The sequence below is a fragment of the Eretmochelys imbricata genome, chromosome 20 (assembly GCF_965152235.1).
Source record: "Eretmochelys imbricata isolate rEreImb1 chromosome 20, rEreImb1.hap1, whole genome shotgun sequence".
NCBI classification, from domain to species: domain Eukaryota; kingdom Metazoa; phylum Chordata; order Testudines; family Cheloniidae; genus Eretmochelys; species Eretmochelys imbricata.
The window spans coordinates 1,344,240-1,362,880 of record NC_135591.1 but is presented as its reverse complement, the minus strand read 5'-3'; the positions used below and the strand labels follow the sequence as shown (position 1 = coordinate 1,362,880).

Genomic DNA, 18,641 nt, shown 5'->3' with positions numbered 1-18,641 from the left:
CTCCCTGGCATGCCCTCCTGGGGGGCTCTGGTACAGTCCCGGCCTTGGGGCTGGGCTGCTTCACCACCAGCCCACCTCTTCTGGGCGTTTTTAGGGACTGGCAGTGACATAGGATTGTTCTGCTTAAAAATGCACCCTCCTCTCCCCTGCCAGCCCAGCTCCCTGTCCTCCCTCCCCATAGCCATACCCCCCGACCAGCCCCACCCCATACATACCCTCCTCCCCCCCACCAGCCCAGCCCCCTGTCCTCCCATAGCCATACCCTCCCCCTGTCCTCCCTCCCACTCCCGCCAGCCCAGGCCCCTGTCCTCCCTCCCCCCACCCCATAGCCATACCCCCCAACCAGCCCCACCCCATACATACCCTCCTCCCCCCGCCAGCCCAGCCCCCTGTCCTCCCTCTCCCATAGCCACCAGCCCAGCCCCCTGTCCTCCTCTCCCTTCCACCTCCGCCAGCCCAGCCCCCTGTCCTCCCTCCCCCCACCCCATAGCCATACCCCCCCGACCAGCCCCACCCCATACATACCCTCCTCCCCCCCCCACCAGCCCAGCCCCATAGCCATACCCCCCCGAACCAGCCCCACCCCATACATACCCTCCTCCCCCCCGCCAGCCCAGCCCCCTGTCCTCCCTCCCCACCCCACAGCCATACCCCCCGACCAGCCCCACCCCATACATACCCTCCTCCCCTACCCCGCCAGCCCAGCCCCCTGTCCTCCCTCCCACTCCCGCCAGCCCAGCCCCCTGTCCTCCCTCCCGCCATAGCCATACCCTCCCCCTGCCCCCTCCGCCTGTTGCCCTCCCTCCAAGGGGCTGGCCCTGGCTCCCTGACTGATGGGACTCTCCTCCAATGGCCGTGGGGGGCCTCCTGCTTCCCGTTTCGGGATTGGCGGCGGCTGGGCCAATGGCGCGGCGGGAGCGGGCGCTGGGCCGTTCTGGGCGCGGGCGAGGTAAGATGGCGGCGGCGCTTCCTTGTTGGGGGGACGGCGCGGGCACCCCCCGCAGGCAAAATGGCGGCGCCGTGGGGGTGGGGTTATCCGGTGAGGGGGCGGGGGGAACAGCCTGGGGGTCAGCCCGTGGGGGGGGGCGAGGAGAGCCTGGGGGTCAGCCCGTGTGGTCGGGGCTCAGCTCGGGGGGGTCAGCCCGCGGGGAGGGGCGAGGAGAGCCTGGGGGTCAGCCCGTGGGGGGCGGGGGTCAGCCCGTGGGGGGGGAAGGGAGCGCCTAGGGGTCAGCCCGCGGGGAGGGGCGAGGAGAGCCTGGGGGTCAGCCCGTGGGAGAGGGGATCAGCCCGCTGGGGGTGGGGGAGGGCGTCACCCGGCGGGGGTCAGCCTGGGGGGTCAGCCCGTGGGGGGCGGGGGGAGCCTCAGGCTGGGGTCTCCCTCCCCCAGTGGGTGTTTTGCAGTCCTCTCCCCATAGCCCTCCCCTCGTGGGGTGGGAAGCTCTCGGGGGCAGGGGCCCAGCGCCAAGCCCCTGGCTCTGAGTGGGGCCCTGAGCCCACAGCAGAGTATGGGGAGGGGGGCTGGTTCTCTGGGGCAGGGGTTGGGAGAGCCCCCTAGAGGGGGGGTGGCTGGAGAACCGACCTTCTTCCACGTGTTTCCCCCACCCGTAAGAGGAGGCCCTTAGTCCTGCACAAAACGCCCCTGCACCCAAATGGCAAAGGGTTTGCGTTGGGTCCCGCCGGCTTCCCCGTCCTCAACGGGCATGCAGGGGAAGTGAGCTGCAAAGTGACCCGGGATGCCATGAAGCTCAAACCTCCCAATAAAGAGCAAATTAAACCAAGGCTGTGGGAAGAATTCCCTCATGCCGTTCTCTCTTGTGCTGCTGGGCTGTCTCGTTTTGTGCCATGACACCCTCTGCAGAGTACAGGGGCTTCTACTGAAACACTGACAAATAATTTGGTCCTATTTCCCTTTGGTGATGGTAGCAGGGGCTGGTCAGTTATATTAGCGTCTGGAGGTTGCTCCAGCTCTAACAATTAGCTGTGTGTATCTGTTGCAAGTTTTGGTATGAACAGAATTCGGATCCATGTCTTGCCGTCAAGTCGGGGGCGTCTTACCCCTGTGCCAAGGCCCCAGGAACCCTTATCATGTGCCTTCGCTCACCGTCAGTGTTCCCAGCCTCGGCTGGAAGGGCAAGAGTTCTGCATTAAGCACATCCTTGAAGACAGGAATGCTCCCTTCAAACAATGCAGCTACGTCTCCACTAAGAATGGGAAGAGGTGTCCAAATGCTGCTCCCAAAGCTGAGAAGAAGGATGGGTAGGTACCCGCCACATCATGTTACCTTTATCTCAAGCTAGTAGAATTAAAGTGACCTGGAGGGAGTATCTTGTCATGTGAAGGATCTGTCCAGTGGCTAAGGCACAGTGCTAGGAGCTCTGAGTTTTATTCCTAGTTAGACTGCTTTCTCACTGTGTGACCTTGAGGAAGTCACTTTGCTTTTCTGAGTCTCCCTTTAGCTGTCTGCAAAGTGAGAACAGTAATCTGTCTGGCAGAGGGATTAAGAGTTAATTGATGCTTATCAAGTGATTTGAGATCCTTGGGTGAAAGGTGCTGGAGAACTTGTAGTGTTTATTGATGTGTTTGTTTCCTGGTGCTGGCGTCACTGCAACAAAACTTTCTCTTCAGTGGGCATAGCACCAGCGCTGAACTATCTACACCCTCACAGAGATTTGTGTTCCCGGATCTTGGAGTGGGTCCTTGGGAGATAAAGATGATCAGTCCTATGCATGTGGGCCTCTCTGCATGGACATTAAAAATCCTGTGTCAGTTTTTTGAAAGAGTGAGGGCTTGCCCCCATATCCTTCTCCCAAAAATCCCTTCCCTCACGTCACTGCTGGGCCACGTGGCTGCCACCTCTATGCCAGAGGTAACTGCATTTCAGTGGTTGTGCATGTGATTTGTAAATCACATGGGGTCCTTTGGTAGTATAGGAACTATACAAATGACGGTCAGAGTTGCTTGAATTTATCATTGGTGTAAGAGGAGTGGAGTGAAGACTCCTCCTTTTCCAAGCCAACTGTCATTGAACACGTCTCACTCTATTTGCCTTGCTGGTTGGAAGCTATGAATTCCCTGAGCCATACAGCATTTTGTTTTGTCCCCTCAGTGTGTCGTTCTGTGCTGAACATGCCCGCAGGAACGCGCTGGCACATCAAGCCCAGATGAAGAAATCCAACCCCGGACCCATGGGTGAGACTCTTCTTTGCCAGCTGAGCTCTTATGCAAAGATGGAGCTGGGCTCCCAGACTGCAGAGAGCAGCCGCAGTGAAGCTAGTCGAATTCTAGGTGAGAGCTTTGAATGAAATGCACAAGAAAAAATAATTTTGGGGAAGCCTCCTTCTCTGGAGCTAAAATACGAGAGGAACCAGCAATAAAGTCATGCAATTTAATCCTGGAAAGGGAACAATCCCAAGGAATCTGTGGTAAAAACATGATATCCTACAAGTGAGAGACTTTGCTTAGTGATCTGATCACTGGACCTGGATCCATGATCTCCTGTGTGACCAAAGTTGAGTCGCTTCACCTTTCTGAACTTAGGTTTTCCCCTCCTGTAAAACATGGGGCAATACATCAGAGTGAAGTAGTGAAATGTAATTAATAAACATCTGTTGAAGTGCTCCTCCTATTATCCTATGAGATGAATCCCCTTACTTCTCCAGCTTGCAGGTTCTGTGCCCTAGTACAGTGGTTCTCAACCTTTCCAGAGTACTGTATCCCTTGCAGGAGTCTGATTTGTCTTGCGTACCCCCGGGTTTCACCTCACTTAAAAATGACTTGCTTACAAACTCAGACAAAAGCCCTGGCTGGGATGATTTAGTTGGGGATTGGTCCTGCTTTGAGCAGGGGGTTGGACTAGATGACCTCCTGAGGTCCCTTCCAACCCGGATATTCTATGACATTAAAATACAAAAAGTGTCACACTGTTACTGAACAATTGCTTATATTCTAATTTTTACCATACAAAATAAAATGTTTATAAAATAAATCAATTGGAATATAAATATTGTGCTTACATTTCAGTGTATGGTATACAGAGCAGTATAAACAAGTCATTGGCTGTATGAAATTGTAGTTTGTACTGACTTCCTTAGTGCTTTTTATGTAGCCTGTTGTAAAACTAGGCAAATATCTAGATGAGTTGATGTACCCCCTGGAAGACCTCTGCATACCCCTGGTTGAGAACCACTTCCCTAGTAAATGGACACAACCTAGCTACAGGCGGTGCAGCTTCTGTCCTGCGGGATCAGCTCAGCAAGGAGCAAGCCGGCAATTTTCAGGTTTCTTGGTAGGGGAGATAAGAATTCCATACATCCGATGAAGTGAGCTGTAGCTCACGAAAGCTTATGCTCAAATAAATTGGTTAGTCTCTAAGGTGCCGCAAGTCCTCCTTTTCTTTTTGCGAATACAGACTAACACGGCTGTTACTCTGAAACCATGAGAACTGTGTATTTTGACAGCCCAGATCTAATTGGTGACTTTCCTGTTCAAACCCTGGAGCTTACCTATGCTTTTTGGGGGTTGGGACATCTGTGATGTGACCTGTTTGTCTCTTGAAGAGCTTGGTTGTCTCCCCTCCTGCTGCCGGACTCCTGGCAGGTTCTTGGCTGTGCTGTGCTTGAGTGACAGCAGCCTGGAAGTGGGGCTGAGTGGCCTGCCTCTGTAATGGGCTTCTTTCCTTTCAGACGAGGACAGCTGGAGCGATGGAGAACAAGAACCCGTGACAGTGGATCAGACGTGGCGAGGGGACCCTGATAGTGAAGCTGAAAGCATCGACAGTGATCAGGAGGACCCTCTGAAGTAAGATATGTTGTGAATGCCTGTCAGTTGTGTAGAATGGGGAGCTTGCTGCCGCAGGATAGTAAGAATAATTTAGATCCTTGTTAAAAGACAATTCTAGGAAAAGAAACAGCATCTTCAGTAATGCTACAGCTAAAAATGGCAAATGTTGTTTCTCGTGAGTTACACCACATGCTGATCTCCAGATAGGGTCAGGAAGAAACTCTTCCTCTGAGGTATGGATGAAAAGAAGCTGTTGCCTTTTTTTTGTGTGAAGTATCTGCTGTTAGCCCTCATCGAAGAGTGAGTACTGGGTTAGATGGGCCATTATTGGTCTGTTCTAGTCTGGCCTCTTTTGAAATATGTGAAGCCAGTGTGATGTTCAGTATTGTGTAGGATGCAGAAGAAAATCCTGCATTGCTCCAGTGTGACCAGGTCAGTCTTGTATATCTCTAGAATGTAACCACCTCCACTCGCTGCCTTTAGATTTGTATGCACTGGCTGGCTTGCAGGTCTCACTTATTGGTTAGATAGCTTCTCCTTGCCAGGTGTGCTGCTCTAGGCTACCTCTTATCTGGTGGTATCTCAAGGCGATTGGCGAACGTCCATAAAGCTCATGGCTTACTGTCCCTCACTTACTTGTGACCTATTGAATTTGGGTTCTGTTAACAGACATGCTGGCGTGTACACAGCTGAGGAGGTGGCGCTGATCATGCGTGAGAAGCTGATCCGTTTGCAATCATTGTACATAGACCAGTTCAAACGACTCCAGCACCTCCTGAAAGAGAAGAAGCGTCGATACTTGCACAGCCGTAAGGGGGAGCATGAAGCCTTAGGCAAGTACTGGTCTAGGAAGCCACAGCTTTGTATTCCTGTGGCCACAGGGCACAGTGCATGTATAAGCCACACACAGACCTTTATGTTTCTTAGGGGTGATTTCAGTTCTTCAATGTGCCTGTGGGTGATGGTATTTGTGTGTGGTTGGCCAAGTGTTTGAAGATTGGTCTCATGGTGAGTATGAAGGTTGCCCGATTTATTGCTCTTTAACATTTGCAGTGTTGTGAGGAAACAAGCCTGCAAAACCTGAATTCTGAGAGAAAAATTATTTTCTGTATGGGATTTCTTGTTTTCTTTTTTAATAAACAAAATGTTAGGGTGTGTAAGTCCTTGTCTACACTAGAAAAGATTTGCTGGCATTGCTGTACCGGCAAACCCTCCTCGTGTACATGCAGCTTATATTATACCCATTTAGTAGGCAAAATAAGCTACGCCAGCCAAAGCTCTTGATGCTGATATAACTGTGTCTGCGCTGAGGTTTTTCCTGGTATAGAAATGCCGTAAAAAATCATGCCCCAAACTGACATTGCTGTACCGCAAAAGTTCCTCATGTAGACCTAGCCTCAGCGTGGGGGCTGAGGACTGGCAGAGGGGCCATGATCGGCACAGAGGGCTTTGACCAGTGCTGCAGCTTCCTCAGTCTGGCTTAGAAAACCTTTCCCTATGAATCGGCAGGAGCCTAGACGCTCAGATGCTCTGAGCACAGGGATGAAGAGGACGAAGCGACAGTTGAAGCTCTCTCCATTGGGCAGATAATGTGCTAAATGTATGAGATGCAGTTATTTCCCTGACCAGCTCCACTCTCTAGGCCCTCTGTCTGTCTCCATCCCTGCTTTTTACACTCCAGGCAGATGGCATGCTCTGTGGTGCACCCACCCCTAAGTCCATCCCATGGCCTTCACTTTCCCTAATGGATTTCGTCTTCCAGACTTTGTTTAACTTCACATGCGTACACGGTTATACTTGTAAAAACCATACATACAAAATGTAAACTGATAAAACTTATGTGCTTATCGTTTTCAAAAAGAAAATGGAGTGGGGAGAAGCAGGGGTGGCAGTGGGTCATCCCAAGGATGGCAGGAGAGGCACTTGCCTCTTGCCGATTTCCTGCGGTCTAGAAGATGATCTTTGGAGGCAGTTATTTTTATAGTTCAGCTAGTGAAAGGTTGCGTCCTGTAGCTGGCTGTGCTGCAGAGCCACACAAAGAATGCCTTCACTGTCCTCATCTCTGTGGGTAACGTATCCTGCAAAAATACAGTATGCGGCCCCTTCTCTGACAAAAATAATAGGCTATTCTGTGCAGCAGTGTTTTATAAAATATTTTATAAATCGGTAACTTGGTGAAAAAGTCCATGATGAACAGTCAGGTAAATGCAAAGTTATGAACATTCACATCACAACATTTGCACATTAATAAACTTTTAAAATAGACCATGTAGTCAGCTTTGGAATAATCTGTAAGCCAAGTCAAATTGCAATTCTAATTGCAGGAATTTATATATTATAGTCCAAATACAGGTTTGACCCATCAAGAGTTTCAAAAAGGGAGGAGTCCTTTAAGAATGCTTACAGACTAACCAGTTTACTTAAAGATTCCTTCTTTGCCCCTTGGGGTAAGTGGGATGAGCTTGCTGGAGGCTGCACTGTGCTGTTCAGACCTTACCAAAAGGCTTAGTTCCTGCTCTAACTGCAGAGCTCAACACCACCAGAATGTGGAGCTGTTCAATACCTCTCTCAGCAAGGAGTCAGCAGTTGGAGGCCTTCCACAGCCAGCTAAATGGGCTGGCTCCCTGCATAGGAAATCCATCCCCAGTCTTGCTTAATAGCGGACAGTGGAGTCCTCTGCAAACAGAGGAGTTTCGTTTAATCGGACTAGGGCGCTGCAGCAGTCTGGGCAGTGTTGTGTGATGCTGATTCCCTGTGGTCTGTGTCTCCAGGGAGCAGCCTTCTGACGGGCCCAGAGGGGCTTCTGGCCAAGGAGCGTGAGAACCTGAAGCAACTGAAGTGTCTCCGACGCTATCGGCAGCGCTACGGCGTGGAGGCCCTGCTGCACCGCCAGCTGAAGGAGCGTCGGATGCTGGCGACAGAGGGTGTGGCCCAGCAGGTACCTCATGCTGTAGACACAGGGAGGTCTGATCTCAGGTCTGTTGGAGTTCCAGGCTCGCTTGGCTCCCAGGTCTCTTCTCCCTCCCCTCCTCATGGGGATCACTCCAGCAAGTTCCATGTAGGTCCAGCCCTGCCAGAGTTTCCATTGTAAAGCCCTGTCTTTGGGGATATGTACATCAGCCATAAATACTCACCCCTGGCAGATGCATGGCATATGAAACCTCAGCCAGTGAATATGGAGTTCCGTTGGGCCTGCTTTTATTAAAGGGACAGGAGCAGTTATAGTGTAGGCCCAAAATATAGATCTGGAGAATGTTTCCCTTTAAAGAAAGGGGGGTGGGCGAGAGGCTGATATGAGTAGGAATAGGTTTTCATCACTTGTTGTTAAATGGAAGTTCTTTTTTTGTTGGAGCAGAGAGAGCTAAATATTCCTTGGGAGCCCAAATGTAGCCACCTTGTGTTGTGCAGGAGAAGCCAAATTGAAATTGACTGATGCAGTTGTTTCTGTATGGGCGGGGGGAAGCTACCTAAATGTCTGAATGAAATTAGAGGATGGGACTGATTTTAAACTCCCCTAGGCAGGGGGTTCAGCCCTTCCATGATGACACCTCCCTCCCCCCGCTAAAAATAGCAAACTGGGAATGGCTGAGAATCCGTGTGCTAAGGCAAGAAAGTTCAGTATCTGCCCTGAAAATGTGGGCTGCCTCAGAAGCTGAACACTCTCTGACAATAAAGTCACAAAAAGCTGACATCCCCATGGCGGACCGTCGCTCTAATAGCTGAATGTGAGAGTCCTGCCAAGTGGCAAGTCTCTCTCCAGTCAGCAGGTGGGCAGTCCTGTGTGGCTCTGATCCCTTCTCTTGGGCTCCTCTACAGGCACACACCACTCGTTCCAGCCAGCGGTGCTTGGCCTTTGTTGATGACGTTCGATGCTCCAGTCAGTCTCTCCCCATGACCAGACACTGCCTCACTCGTATCCTTCTGTCCTCCCGTCTGTAGTGAGCTGCACATGTGACTCCGCTCCTGCAGCGTGAGGTGTACTGGGGTGACAGCTGTTTTGATCCTCGTTTCTGTTGGCCCTGAATCAAGGCCATCGGTTTGCTGTAGCTGTTGGTTTCAAGCAGGAGCCCAGAGGAATGCCTTCCCGTGGTCTGTTGGCTGTTCCAGAGTCTCGGAAGGGAACAGCCAATTCAGTTGGAAGCAACAAGCGAACCATGGAAGCTTACAGGACAGCCACAGGCTAATTTCCAGCTGTGTTAAACTAAGATAGAAGTAAATTGTTCTTTAACTCATAATGTAATCCTTGAAGAATCCTGGCTGTGGATGCTGATAAACATCTAGAACGAGGAAGTATTGGGTGGAGCCTTTTGTGAGTTAAGAATAAATCTTAGCTCCCCTGGGAATTGTCATGGGTCCCTAGATCTGCCTTGTCTTACTTGGATTCCCCGCGGGGGGGTGCTATTTATTTAGTGCACATCCACACTGAACAGTGAGTCTCATACTGTCTCTGTGGCATGTTTGTCAGTGACTTCAGAGCGAGTCTGCTTGGCTTACAGATAAAACAGTGGGCCAGCCCTGCAGGTTCCCACTGGGTTCTTTCCAGCTTCTAGATCCCCGCAGTAACAAGCCACATTCTGCCCCTGGTTACACCTGTGCAGCCCCCATTGGCTGTAGGAGCTTACACTGAGGTAACTAGAGGTGGAATTCGGTGCTGCATTCAGAGCTTAGTTTTAGCAGTTGTTGCTGATGTGAGTCAGAGTAAACTCCAGCTCCCTCTCCCAGAGTCATGTTGGCTGAGTGGGGCTGGCAGCAGAGGAAATTATGAACTTTGTTTTGTTACTAAAGTCAGCAGATCTGAGTCTGGTTACACAAAGGGAACAGGTGTGTGTGGCAGGAAATGGCCATTGTTTCTCCAGGATAAATGCTCTTAAAATGGCTTAACCCAGGAGACATTTGCAGCTGGCTAGCTTAGAGCGGTGCAGGCAATGAAAGGACTGTATAAAAAATGTCTTCTCTTATGTCTGATTCGTGTCTGCTATTTACTGACACAAACAAGATTTTACTTTGGTCAGCCCTGCTGAGCTGATAGAGTTATAGGAGAACCATGTGTAATCTGTTCTGCTTTGTGCATTGTTGATAGACTCCTTGGCTCTGTTTGGTTTTCAGGGAACTAGGTTGTTGGTAATGATGCGTGAAACAGACAGAACCCATCTGGATTCTCCTGTTCCAAGTGGGGTTGGTGAGTTTGATAAATCATGTTTTGATCTGTAAACTAAGCACTTGATCTGGAGTCACTAAGAGAGATTAAAATCCGGAGCCCCACCCTGCTGTTTATACAGAGCCTCTTTTCAGATGGCATCTGCCCTTGAGCATCTGATAAACCTAGGCTCCTCTGGTGTAGGCTTAGTACTGGTTCCTTTAGTTTGAATTACTAGCTTCTTTAAGTCTGACTGGGAATCCTGTCTGCGTATTAAGAGATTCCTCGGTGTGCGTGTGTGGAGGATTTAAGAGGAAATGGTCATCTTGAAATCTGATCAACTTAAAAAAATGAGCTAAAAGCTCTTTCAGGTCCTTCATCTGTGTTGGAGTTCCCTGCCAGTTTGTGGTTTTACAATCACTGTGTTTTCAGTGTTTTTCTCTCCTTTGATGCCTTGCATAAAAAGGGAAACTGTGAAAGTAACTATGCACAAAGACTTAGTAACGAGTTATTTTTGCGTGCCTTGACTTTGTGGGTGAGTCTGACTTGAGACACCTTAAACAAGCCTGATTTGTCCAAGAGTGCTGAGTGCCCAGTCTCTGAAAATCCATTTAAAGTGCTTCAAGTTAAGTACCCAAGTCACTAGTCATTTGGGTTGGAGTGCTGTCATTCACAAAGTGAACAAACTGGGGGAGAAATTGCTCTAATTTTTCATTTACACAGAACTTCCGAGATTACTGTAACAGTAAAAGGCCACAGGTTACCGATGGGGTGTGATTTTACATTTGGCAGGGTTCCTTTAAGTGGTCTTCAAACAGGAAGTCAGTTTGTCATATTCAGCAGGGGATTGTTCTTATTCTAGTTTTGATAGTGAGCGAGTGGCAGTCCCCAGCTACTGTCTGCTGCTGGACAGCCTTAGAAGTAGGATGCCATTGGAGCTATGGTCTGTTTGTGATTAAAGGCAGGAAATCCCATTTATGCTATTGGCAGGAATAGTTTTTCCTCTAGGCACTTTTAGGTACGGAAGGGATGAAAATCCGGAACTAAATTCCTAGGTTTGGAAAAAGCTGTGTGCACACTGATATAAACACGGAGCTCCCTGCTGCATGGTAGATGTGAAGGTTTGTGCAGATACTTATGATTTATTTGCAGTGGCCCATTACATTGTATTCGTAATGCTGCCCATCTGAGGGTCTGGGTGGGAGTGCTTTACAAGCATTCAGCTAAGCCTCGTAACCCCCTCTTCCTCCTACCAAGGTGTCAGTATTATCCCCATTTTACAACTGGGGCACACGCAATTGACCAAGGTCACTGAGCAACTGGGGACTAGATCCCTGGTCTCTTGAGTCTATGCTTCGGCCTCTGCTTTGTGTCCCAGGACAAGACACCTTTCGGTAGCTGGTTTCTCTGCCAGGCTCTCTACATTCCCCTTGACTGCATCTTCCCAGATATTTGTCAGGACACCAATCAGACATTGTTTAAGCTGTGCCAAGGGTCGGAGGAAGTGTCCTGCGACAAGCCGGTTCCTGTAAGCCTCTCTGAGTGTCCCTGCTGCCCGCTTCATCTCCAGCTACCACCCCAGATGTACGTACCTGAGCAGGTGCTGTCCGTTCCCGAGGAGCTGGACGCTGCCCCCATGGATCTGTACTTGAGCACTGCTGAGCTCCAGCCCACCGAGAGCTTACCCCTGGAGTTCAGCGACGTAAGTTGGAGCAGCCACTTGATGCGCAGTAGTGCGGTGTGCAGGCATGGTGTCCTCCAGTGAACGGAGGAAGAGCATTGCTGTCATCATTACGCAGGCTAAAGCCATGTTAAAATATTATGTGGGGGAGGGGTGGGGATATAAAGCAACAGATCCCAATGCCTTTACAAACCACACAACCAGGTATCACTGAGAAGCAGCCATCCCTAGGGTAGAGAGCCCGCAGTGCTCTGCGTGACATTGGGGTGTACGGGTAGCTAAGGCAGACCCCCTACCCTTAGGAAAAGAACTCTGGGATCTTTAACCTCCACACACAACAAGCAGGAGCTCTGGTTTTGAGGGACTCAGAATACAGTGCCTAGGTGTCATGGTACCTGTGGTGGTACAGGTTTGCCTGCTCATCTGAGCTGTTTTCAGAGTAACAGCCATGTTAGTCTGTATTCGCAAAAAGAAAAGGTGGACTTGTGGCACCGTAGAGACTAACCAATTTATTTGAGCATGAGCTTTCGTGAGCTACAGCTCACTTCATCAGATGCATACTGTGGAAACTGCAGAAGACATTATATACACAGAGACCTGTTATACTGAAACTGGATAAGGTTCAGAAAAGGGCAACAAAAGTGATGAGAGGTATGGAACGGCTTCCGTATGAGGAAAGACTGGGACTTTTCAGCTTGGAAAAGAGACGACTAGGGGGATGTGATAGAGGTCTATAAAACCATGACACGTGTGGAGAAAGTAAATAAGGAAGTGTTATTTACTCCTCCTCATAACACAAGAACTAGAGGTCACCAAACGAAATTAACAGGCAGCAGGTTTAAAACAAACCAGAGGAAGTATTTTTTCACACAACACACAGTCAGCCTGTGGAACTCTTTGCCAGAGGATGTTGTGAAGGCAAAACTGTAACAGGGTTCAGAAAAGAACGAGATAAGTTCATGGAGGCTAGGTCCATCAATGGCTATTAACCAGGCTGGGCAGGGATGGTGTCCCTAGCCTCCGTTTGCCAGAAGCTGGGAATGGGCGACGGGATGGATCACTTGATTCCCTGTTCTGTTCTGTTCATTCCTTTGGGGACCGTCGGCAGACAGGATACTGGACTAGATGGATCTTGGGTCTGACCCAGAATGGCCGTTCTTACGTTATAAGCAGGCACAGTGGGGTGAGCTGAGTCTAGAGTTTAAGCATCTCCTGCCACTTGCCTAGGGTGACCAGGTAGCAAGGATGAAAAATTGGGACTGGAGGGGTGCCCTTGGTGCCTGTATAAGACAAAGCCCCCAGTATCAGGACGGTCACGATACTGTTGGGACATCTGGTCACCCTGCACTTGCCCTTCGCCAGTACCTCAATCAATTCCGTGTTTTTGTTTCTAGTCATTGAAGAAAGAACCATCTCGTATGAGGTGTGAGAATTCAGAGGGTTTGGGAAATGTTTGTTTTGGTGGGGTTTTAACCTGATTGCTCCTTTGCAACTGCTAGTCTATTTAAATCCATATTTAGGGGCTTTTTTTAAAAGCGGCTTTTTGCATCTATCCCATAAAGGATGCACAAGGGTTTTAATCCCTGGATTACTGGGATGTCCTGCATGCGGGTTAAGCCTCCATGTTGAAAAATCCTAATGAAATGTATTTAAACAAAGCCATTGCAGGTGCTCTGAAATATCTTCTGAAGGAGACATTTCTTGCTTTATAAATTAGATATTACCAAACTCTCCACACACTTCATCCCAAAACAGACCTTTGGTACCAATTTAAAAATAGCCGGACAGGAATGCTGAGAGAGCCTCCTTTAGCCGTAGGGGCCCTAGAAGCCATGGTATTAATATAGGAGACCATGTGGCCCCAGTCCAGTGACTCGAAAGCCCTTGAGCGCTGAAGCTGCTTGTTAGGAACCTAGATCAGCTGTGGCTGCCATAAAGGCATGAGCTGACGCCCATTAAAGTCAATGAAGCCTTTCCATTGACTGCCGTGGGCATTGGGTCAGGGCCTCCGTTTTCTTTGCCCTGGGGTTTGAATGTTCACATGGCAGAAATGGCATGCTGCTGCGTGCAAGAACAGTCTTTGGGGGAAGAATTTTGTCAGGCCAGAAACGTGTTGGAGCTGGAGCTGTTCTCTTGGCCTGTGCAGGACGTTAATGGCTGTTCAGACAGGAATTCAGGAGCCTTATCTCTCCTTCTGGCCGTACTCTAAGCTGGGCCTGGCTGTTGGCTGGAAAAAAGTGGCCTGCTTTGGAACAGCCCTAGTAGCATGTGTGATTCTCCATGCTATTGAGATAACCATGGGTCTGCCTTGCTAGAAGCACACAAGTGGTCAGAGTCCTAGGGCCTCTCGTCCTGGGATTCGTTCGGTTAGAGGGATCCCGGAGGGAACCTTTCCACGGTCCTTCTTGAGAGGACTCAGAGTTTTGTCAGCATCCAGATATCCAGAGCCTCTGCATTTTATCTAGTGTAACGTTATCCTGTTAACGCGCTCCTCTGCAGTCACCAACATTCCACCCTCCAAAGCCAAAACAAATACCCTCCCCTAACAATAGCCTCCGACCAGTCCTGGCCTCCCGTGTCAACATTATCATCAGGAGGCACAGCGGCAATGTATTTGTGAGCATGGCAGAGTGGAGGAATAAAACAGAGGAGTGGGTAGATAGTTTGTCCGGGTCCCCAGAGAGGGCTGTGCTGGAGTGTGATCATTTGTGTGGAGCCTGTGAGGCTCCTGAGAGATTGAAATTAGATCCTCACCCAGACCTATTGCCCCCATCCCTTAGTTGGGTAGTTGTCCCTTCTTGGTCATCCCGTTTGTGGGACAATGGTAGGTCATGCAGGGCTACAGATCTCTGCGTCCTCAGACTTGTCTTCAGTGGAAGTCCATCCCACATTGTAATGCTGCTAGGGAGAGGCAGATTTCTTTAGTGGCTCAGAGTGCTGTACCCAGAATTCCAAATCCTTGGTTATCAAAGAAGGGAAGCCCCAGACAGGCCGGTTTTTCTTCGCGCTGGCATGGTTTGGAGGAAGAGAGAAACTAATCTGACAGCAAGTCTAGAATTCCTGGTGTCCCAATGCCTGCTGCTGACTTCCTCCCTCGTGCTTAGAACAGGGCTGAACCGTGTTGGCATTGGGGCATTGTGGGGGAAGCTTGCCCTGCCACTGTCTTTGCCTGCCCTGGGGTCAGAGGGTTTGGTCTTCAAGGCCAACAGTCACCACCTTCCACCCTTAAAGGCCTCTAATAACATGGCCAAGTAGGGAGGAAGATCCTGAGGAGCTGGAATAGGATTGTCCCTGCTTCCCCTGCCCTCCATGTGAAGCTGTGTTTTCTAGCAGCCTGGTGGACTTAGGACCTACTCCAGATGGTAGCAGGGACTGCCTGGGCTCTGCCCCCTTTGGATTCTCCCAGGACTTTCAGACTTGGTGAGCCCCTGCAGCAGAGCTCTGGGTGCCCAGCACTTCTAAACTCAGGCCCATGGTCTTTGCCCTTTGATGTAAGTGGGTAATGTGGAGAAGGGGCCCAAATCTCACCTCTGTAGTCCACTCAGCCCCTTGAAGCCTGCTGGCGGGTGTTTTCTCTTGCAGGACTTAGATGTGGTGGGAGATAGCATGCAGTGTCCCCCTTCCCCTCTGCTCTTTGACTCCTCCGGGGCCCTGGAAGATCAGGCGATCAAAGATATTGCTGAGGCTGCTGTAGACATACTGGCCCGTGAAGAACCTCCTCAGCCAGGCATCCCGACCCAGGCCACCCAGCTGGACAGAGGGAGCTCTTCTGGCCAAGCCACCTTGCCAACTATGGAGTCTCATGCAGAGCCACCTGCCCAGGTAGAGCCGGGGATGTGCCTGGGGCTTCCAGCCATGAAGCAGTAGCAGGAAAGCTCCCAATCTGGGCAGTATTTCCCCTCCAGAACTCTGTAAGGAGTTGGACGAAGGGGGAGTTGCTCCCTTTTTATGAGCTACCAGGTCAGCTCTGTATTGGCGAAAGCTCCATGCGGCTGCTCTCCCGTGGAAAGCCAGCCGTGGCCCCACTCTGCCCAGCCATATCACGCCCTGGTGTGGATGATCGCATGTTTCCGGGCATTAGCTGATTGCCTGCAAGGGTCAGGAAGGAACCATTCCCCTATATGCCTCACTACACAGCTGAGCTGGTGCACTATTTGTGTGTGTGTGGAGTGGGGGCAGACAGGTTACATCTCTGTCTGAGGTATTGAGGTGTGGTCTGCACTGAAGGCCGGGTACCCGGCCAGTGGCCTGAGCTGTTGCAGAAAGTCCTGTCTCTCCGGTGTGATTCCAAAGGAACGTTTACTCCATCGCTGTCTCTCTCGTTACTACCTTGCTCCTCCCAGGCATCGAACACCCTCTCCCTCGCTGGTGCGGCTCAGCCAGGAGATTGCTATGAGGTTGGCCTTTTCTCTGGAGGTGGCCGCTGGGAGCCCTTTTCCCTTCCCTCCGATTGCTGGGGAGGGCTGGATGCTGCTGCTTCCACAGCTGAAAGGGGTCTCTGGAAAGCAGCGACCTTCCCCTTCTTCCAGGAGCTGAGCAAGCTGCTCCTAGCTCTTACCAGCCTGGGGCACTAGGGCCTAAGCTTGGGATTCAAGCTGGCAGGTCTGAAATGCCCCAGCAGCAGGCCCTGAATCAAGGCCATCGGTTTGCTGTAGCCGTTGGTTTCAAGCAGGCGCCCAGAGGAATGCCTTCCCATGGTCTGCTGGCTGTTCCAGAGCCTCTTGCGGGGATCGGCCAATTCAGTTGGAAGTAACAGTCTGCAAATGGAGGTCTCCACCAGGAAGGGGGAGGGCTGGACTGGAATCGCTCTGGAGCTCCCACCCTACTCTGGCCAGCAGCTGTCCTGGCTGCAGCGCCTTGTGGCTTCTGTGCTGAATGCTACTCGTGTGCGTGAAATCCTTCCGCTTGGAACTGCGAGCCAGGACCTAACTCGGTCAGGTGCTGGGCTTGTGACTGTGGATTTTCTGTCTTTAACAGAGTCGCCTGCAGACTGGGGTGGGCGGGCCTGGACCAGAGGAAGACAGGAAGCTGGCAGAAGCTGCAGCCTCCACCCGGTCACATGGAACACTGGCAGCAGCCAATGGGAATCCGGAACCAGCCTCCATCAGCTGATAAGATCTCGGATTGGAATCCTTTTTCTTGATGAAAGTCTTGTCCGCCCTGAAAGGGACCTGAGCATGAAATACATGTGGTTGGCGGAGTATGGTAACCCAACACTTCACCTTTCCACCCGAGAATTGCGGCCAAATGAGTGAAACCAGGGAATGGTGAAATGTCTGGCCAGAAGCTCATGTGACAGGTTCCAGTTGGTTGCTTTCCTGCCAGTCCCTCCCGCTCTTTCAGTTCTGGTTCCTTTTGGTGAAGCCTGCCAAAAGCACAGCTGGCTAGTGAGACTGTGTGTCATTCCCAGTCAGGGTAGAAGAGACGTAGAAAGGGTAGGCGGCTCGTGGGACGCACGCTCAGTTAGTGAAGTTGTGATGTATCCATGGAGAGGGGTAAATGAGCCAAACTGAAAGAGTTTTCCCAGGTGGGGACTGAACATTCTGTAGTCAGCCTGTCAGGGATGCATGCGCTAGGCAGAGGCTTGGCTTGTTCAGACTGTAGCACCGTGTACTAAAGCAAGATTCTGTCCTAACTGTACCCAGTTCATTCTAGTGTGCAACGGCTGTCATTCCTCTGGCATTGTACGCCTGAAATTTGACTCCTCACTCTAGCTTTAACTGATGGATGAGTCCGTAGGGTGCTAATCGTGTGTAAAATAACAGTATATAAATGTGCTGTACAAAGTTTCCAATTTGTAATCAGAACAGGGAAATTTCCATCCCCCCCCAACAAAAAACAGACAATAAAGAAATCAGAAGAAAATGACTGTCCATGTTCTGGGGGGTTGTCGTCTGCTGCCACAAAGTGCAGCGAGATTCTCCTGTGAAAGGAGAAAGGTAAAATGGCTTGTAACGCTGTCTGGAATTCGGGGCTTCATTTAAATTCGGGTGGCGAGTGTTGAAGAAAAAGGGAAACTCCCCCATTCTCTGGGGCTGCATACGTAAAGCAGAGCATGAGCGCTAAGAGCAGATGTTCCTGCGGACCTGGGATACTGTCGCTAGTCTGGGAGCAGTTTCATTGTTCGTAAATACTCTGCATGCACAAAAGATCTTCAGGGGGGAGGAAAGGAGGGGGGATCATAACTGAAGGAACCGCCCTCTGCCTGGAGGAAATACAACTTTACGTCATCTTGGCCCCTGTGTAACTTGAGAGCAGCCAAAGGAGAGAGACTGCAAGGGCACAGCATCCTCTGTGTCGGAACCGTGGGACGTAGGCCTCTGGGGAGTTTGTGGAATGAAAACCATGTGGCTGCAAACCTCCTGAGTCTTTCCATGTCCAGTAAAAATACACACGGTCATGTTTCACTCAGTCTTACAATGTGAAACCCCAAAAGATCTGCTGTTGCTCTGTGGTTTGGTGGGAGCGGCGCCCGCGTAGCCCTGCTATGGGGCAGGGGCTGCCAGACTTTCCCATTACAAATCCCCTATTTTTAGGGCTTCCTAGCTCTGCGCACGAGGCCTTGGCCTGGGAGCCAGGGCTGGAGTTGTTTGTGTAATTTAACCACAGAAGCAACTCCTCAGTTAGAGGAATGGTGAGGTTCAACCCAGGCTTTGATTTGATTTGTGTTTATTGAATTGTTGCTTCTAGCAGTCCCAAAGCCCCCTGCAAGTCCTGTGTACGTCCTGCTGGGCTAGAGCCTGGCTCCCTGCCATGCATGGCTGGGTTTTGCACATTAGCAACTAAGGCTGCCCCTTCCTGCAAACGGCATAGCCATAGTGCCGACTCCCAGTTCGCTCAGTGGAGCCCGTGTGCAGGACGGAGCCCTGGTCCTGCCAGTGAGGGCAGCCAAATCCCCTGGTGAGTGAGCCCTGCACAGAACAGCAAGGATGCTGCCTGGCAACCCCGAGTCTCAGGCCTGGATCTTGCGAACGGTCCCGGGGGTAGGGCCTGCTTGGCAGCACATGTGCTGTCTGTCCTTTCGGTGAGCGCGGCAGCCTGCTG

General features: G+C 50.9%; 1 protein-coding gene and 2 non-coding genes across 6 annotated transcripts; all 3 read left to right on the top strand.

The window, feature by feature from the left end:
- Positions 1–907: 907 nt before the first annotated feature.
- KANSL2 (KAT8 regulatory NSL complex subunit 2) lies at positions 908–17,462 on the top strand. Of its 4 annotated transcripts, none has more exons than XM_077838236.1 (10): positions 908–949; positions 1,999–2,256; positions 3,107–3,285; positions 4,683–4,797; positions 5,449–5,616; positions 7,555–7,717; positions 8,596–8,692; positions 11,365–11,618; positions 15,180–15,419; positions 16,575–17,462. In XM_077838236.1, exons 2-10 carry the CDS (start codon positions 2,006–2,008, stop codon positions 16,707–16,709), a joined length of 1,602 nt encoding a protein of 533 aa, XP_077694362.1. In that variant the 5' UTR covers positions 908–949; positions 1,999–2,005; the 3' UTR covers positions 16,710–17,462. The 4 variants fall into 4 exon arrangements, with proteins under 4 accessions (XP_077694362.1, XP_077694363.1, XP_077694366.1 ...); XM_077838237.1 differs by having other exon boundaries at positions 924–949; positions 5,449–5,612; positions 7,551–7,717; XM_077838239.1 differs by lacking the exon at positions 908–949 and adding an exon at positions 970–1,039 and having other exon boundaries at positions 5,449–5,612; positions 7,551–7,717.
- LOC144277962 (small nucleolar RNA SNORA2/SNORA34 family) lies at positions 8,793–8,928 on the top strand. Its single transcript, XR_013348501.1, has one exon. It is a non-coding gene; the product is annotated as a small nucleolar RNA SNORA2/SNORA34 family (small nucleolar RNA).
- LOC144277963 (small nucleolar RNA SNORA2/SNORA34 family) lies at positions 16,219–16,355 on the top strand. Its single transcript, XR_013348502.1, has one exon. It is a non-coding gene; the product is annotated as a small nucleolar RNA SNORA2/SNORA34 family (small nucleolar RNA).
- Positions 17,463–18,641: the final 1,179 nt, after the last annotated feature.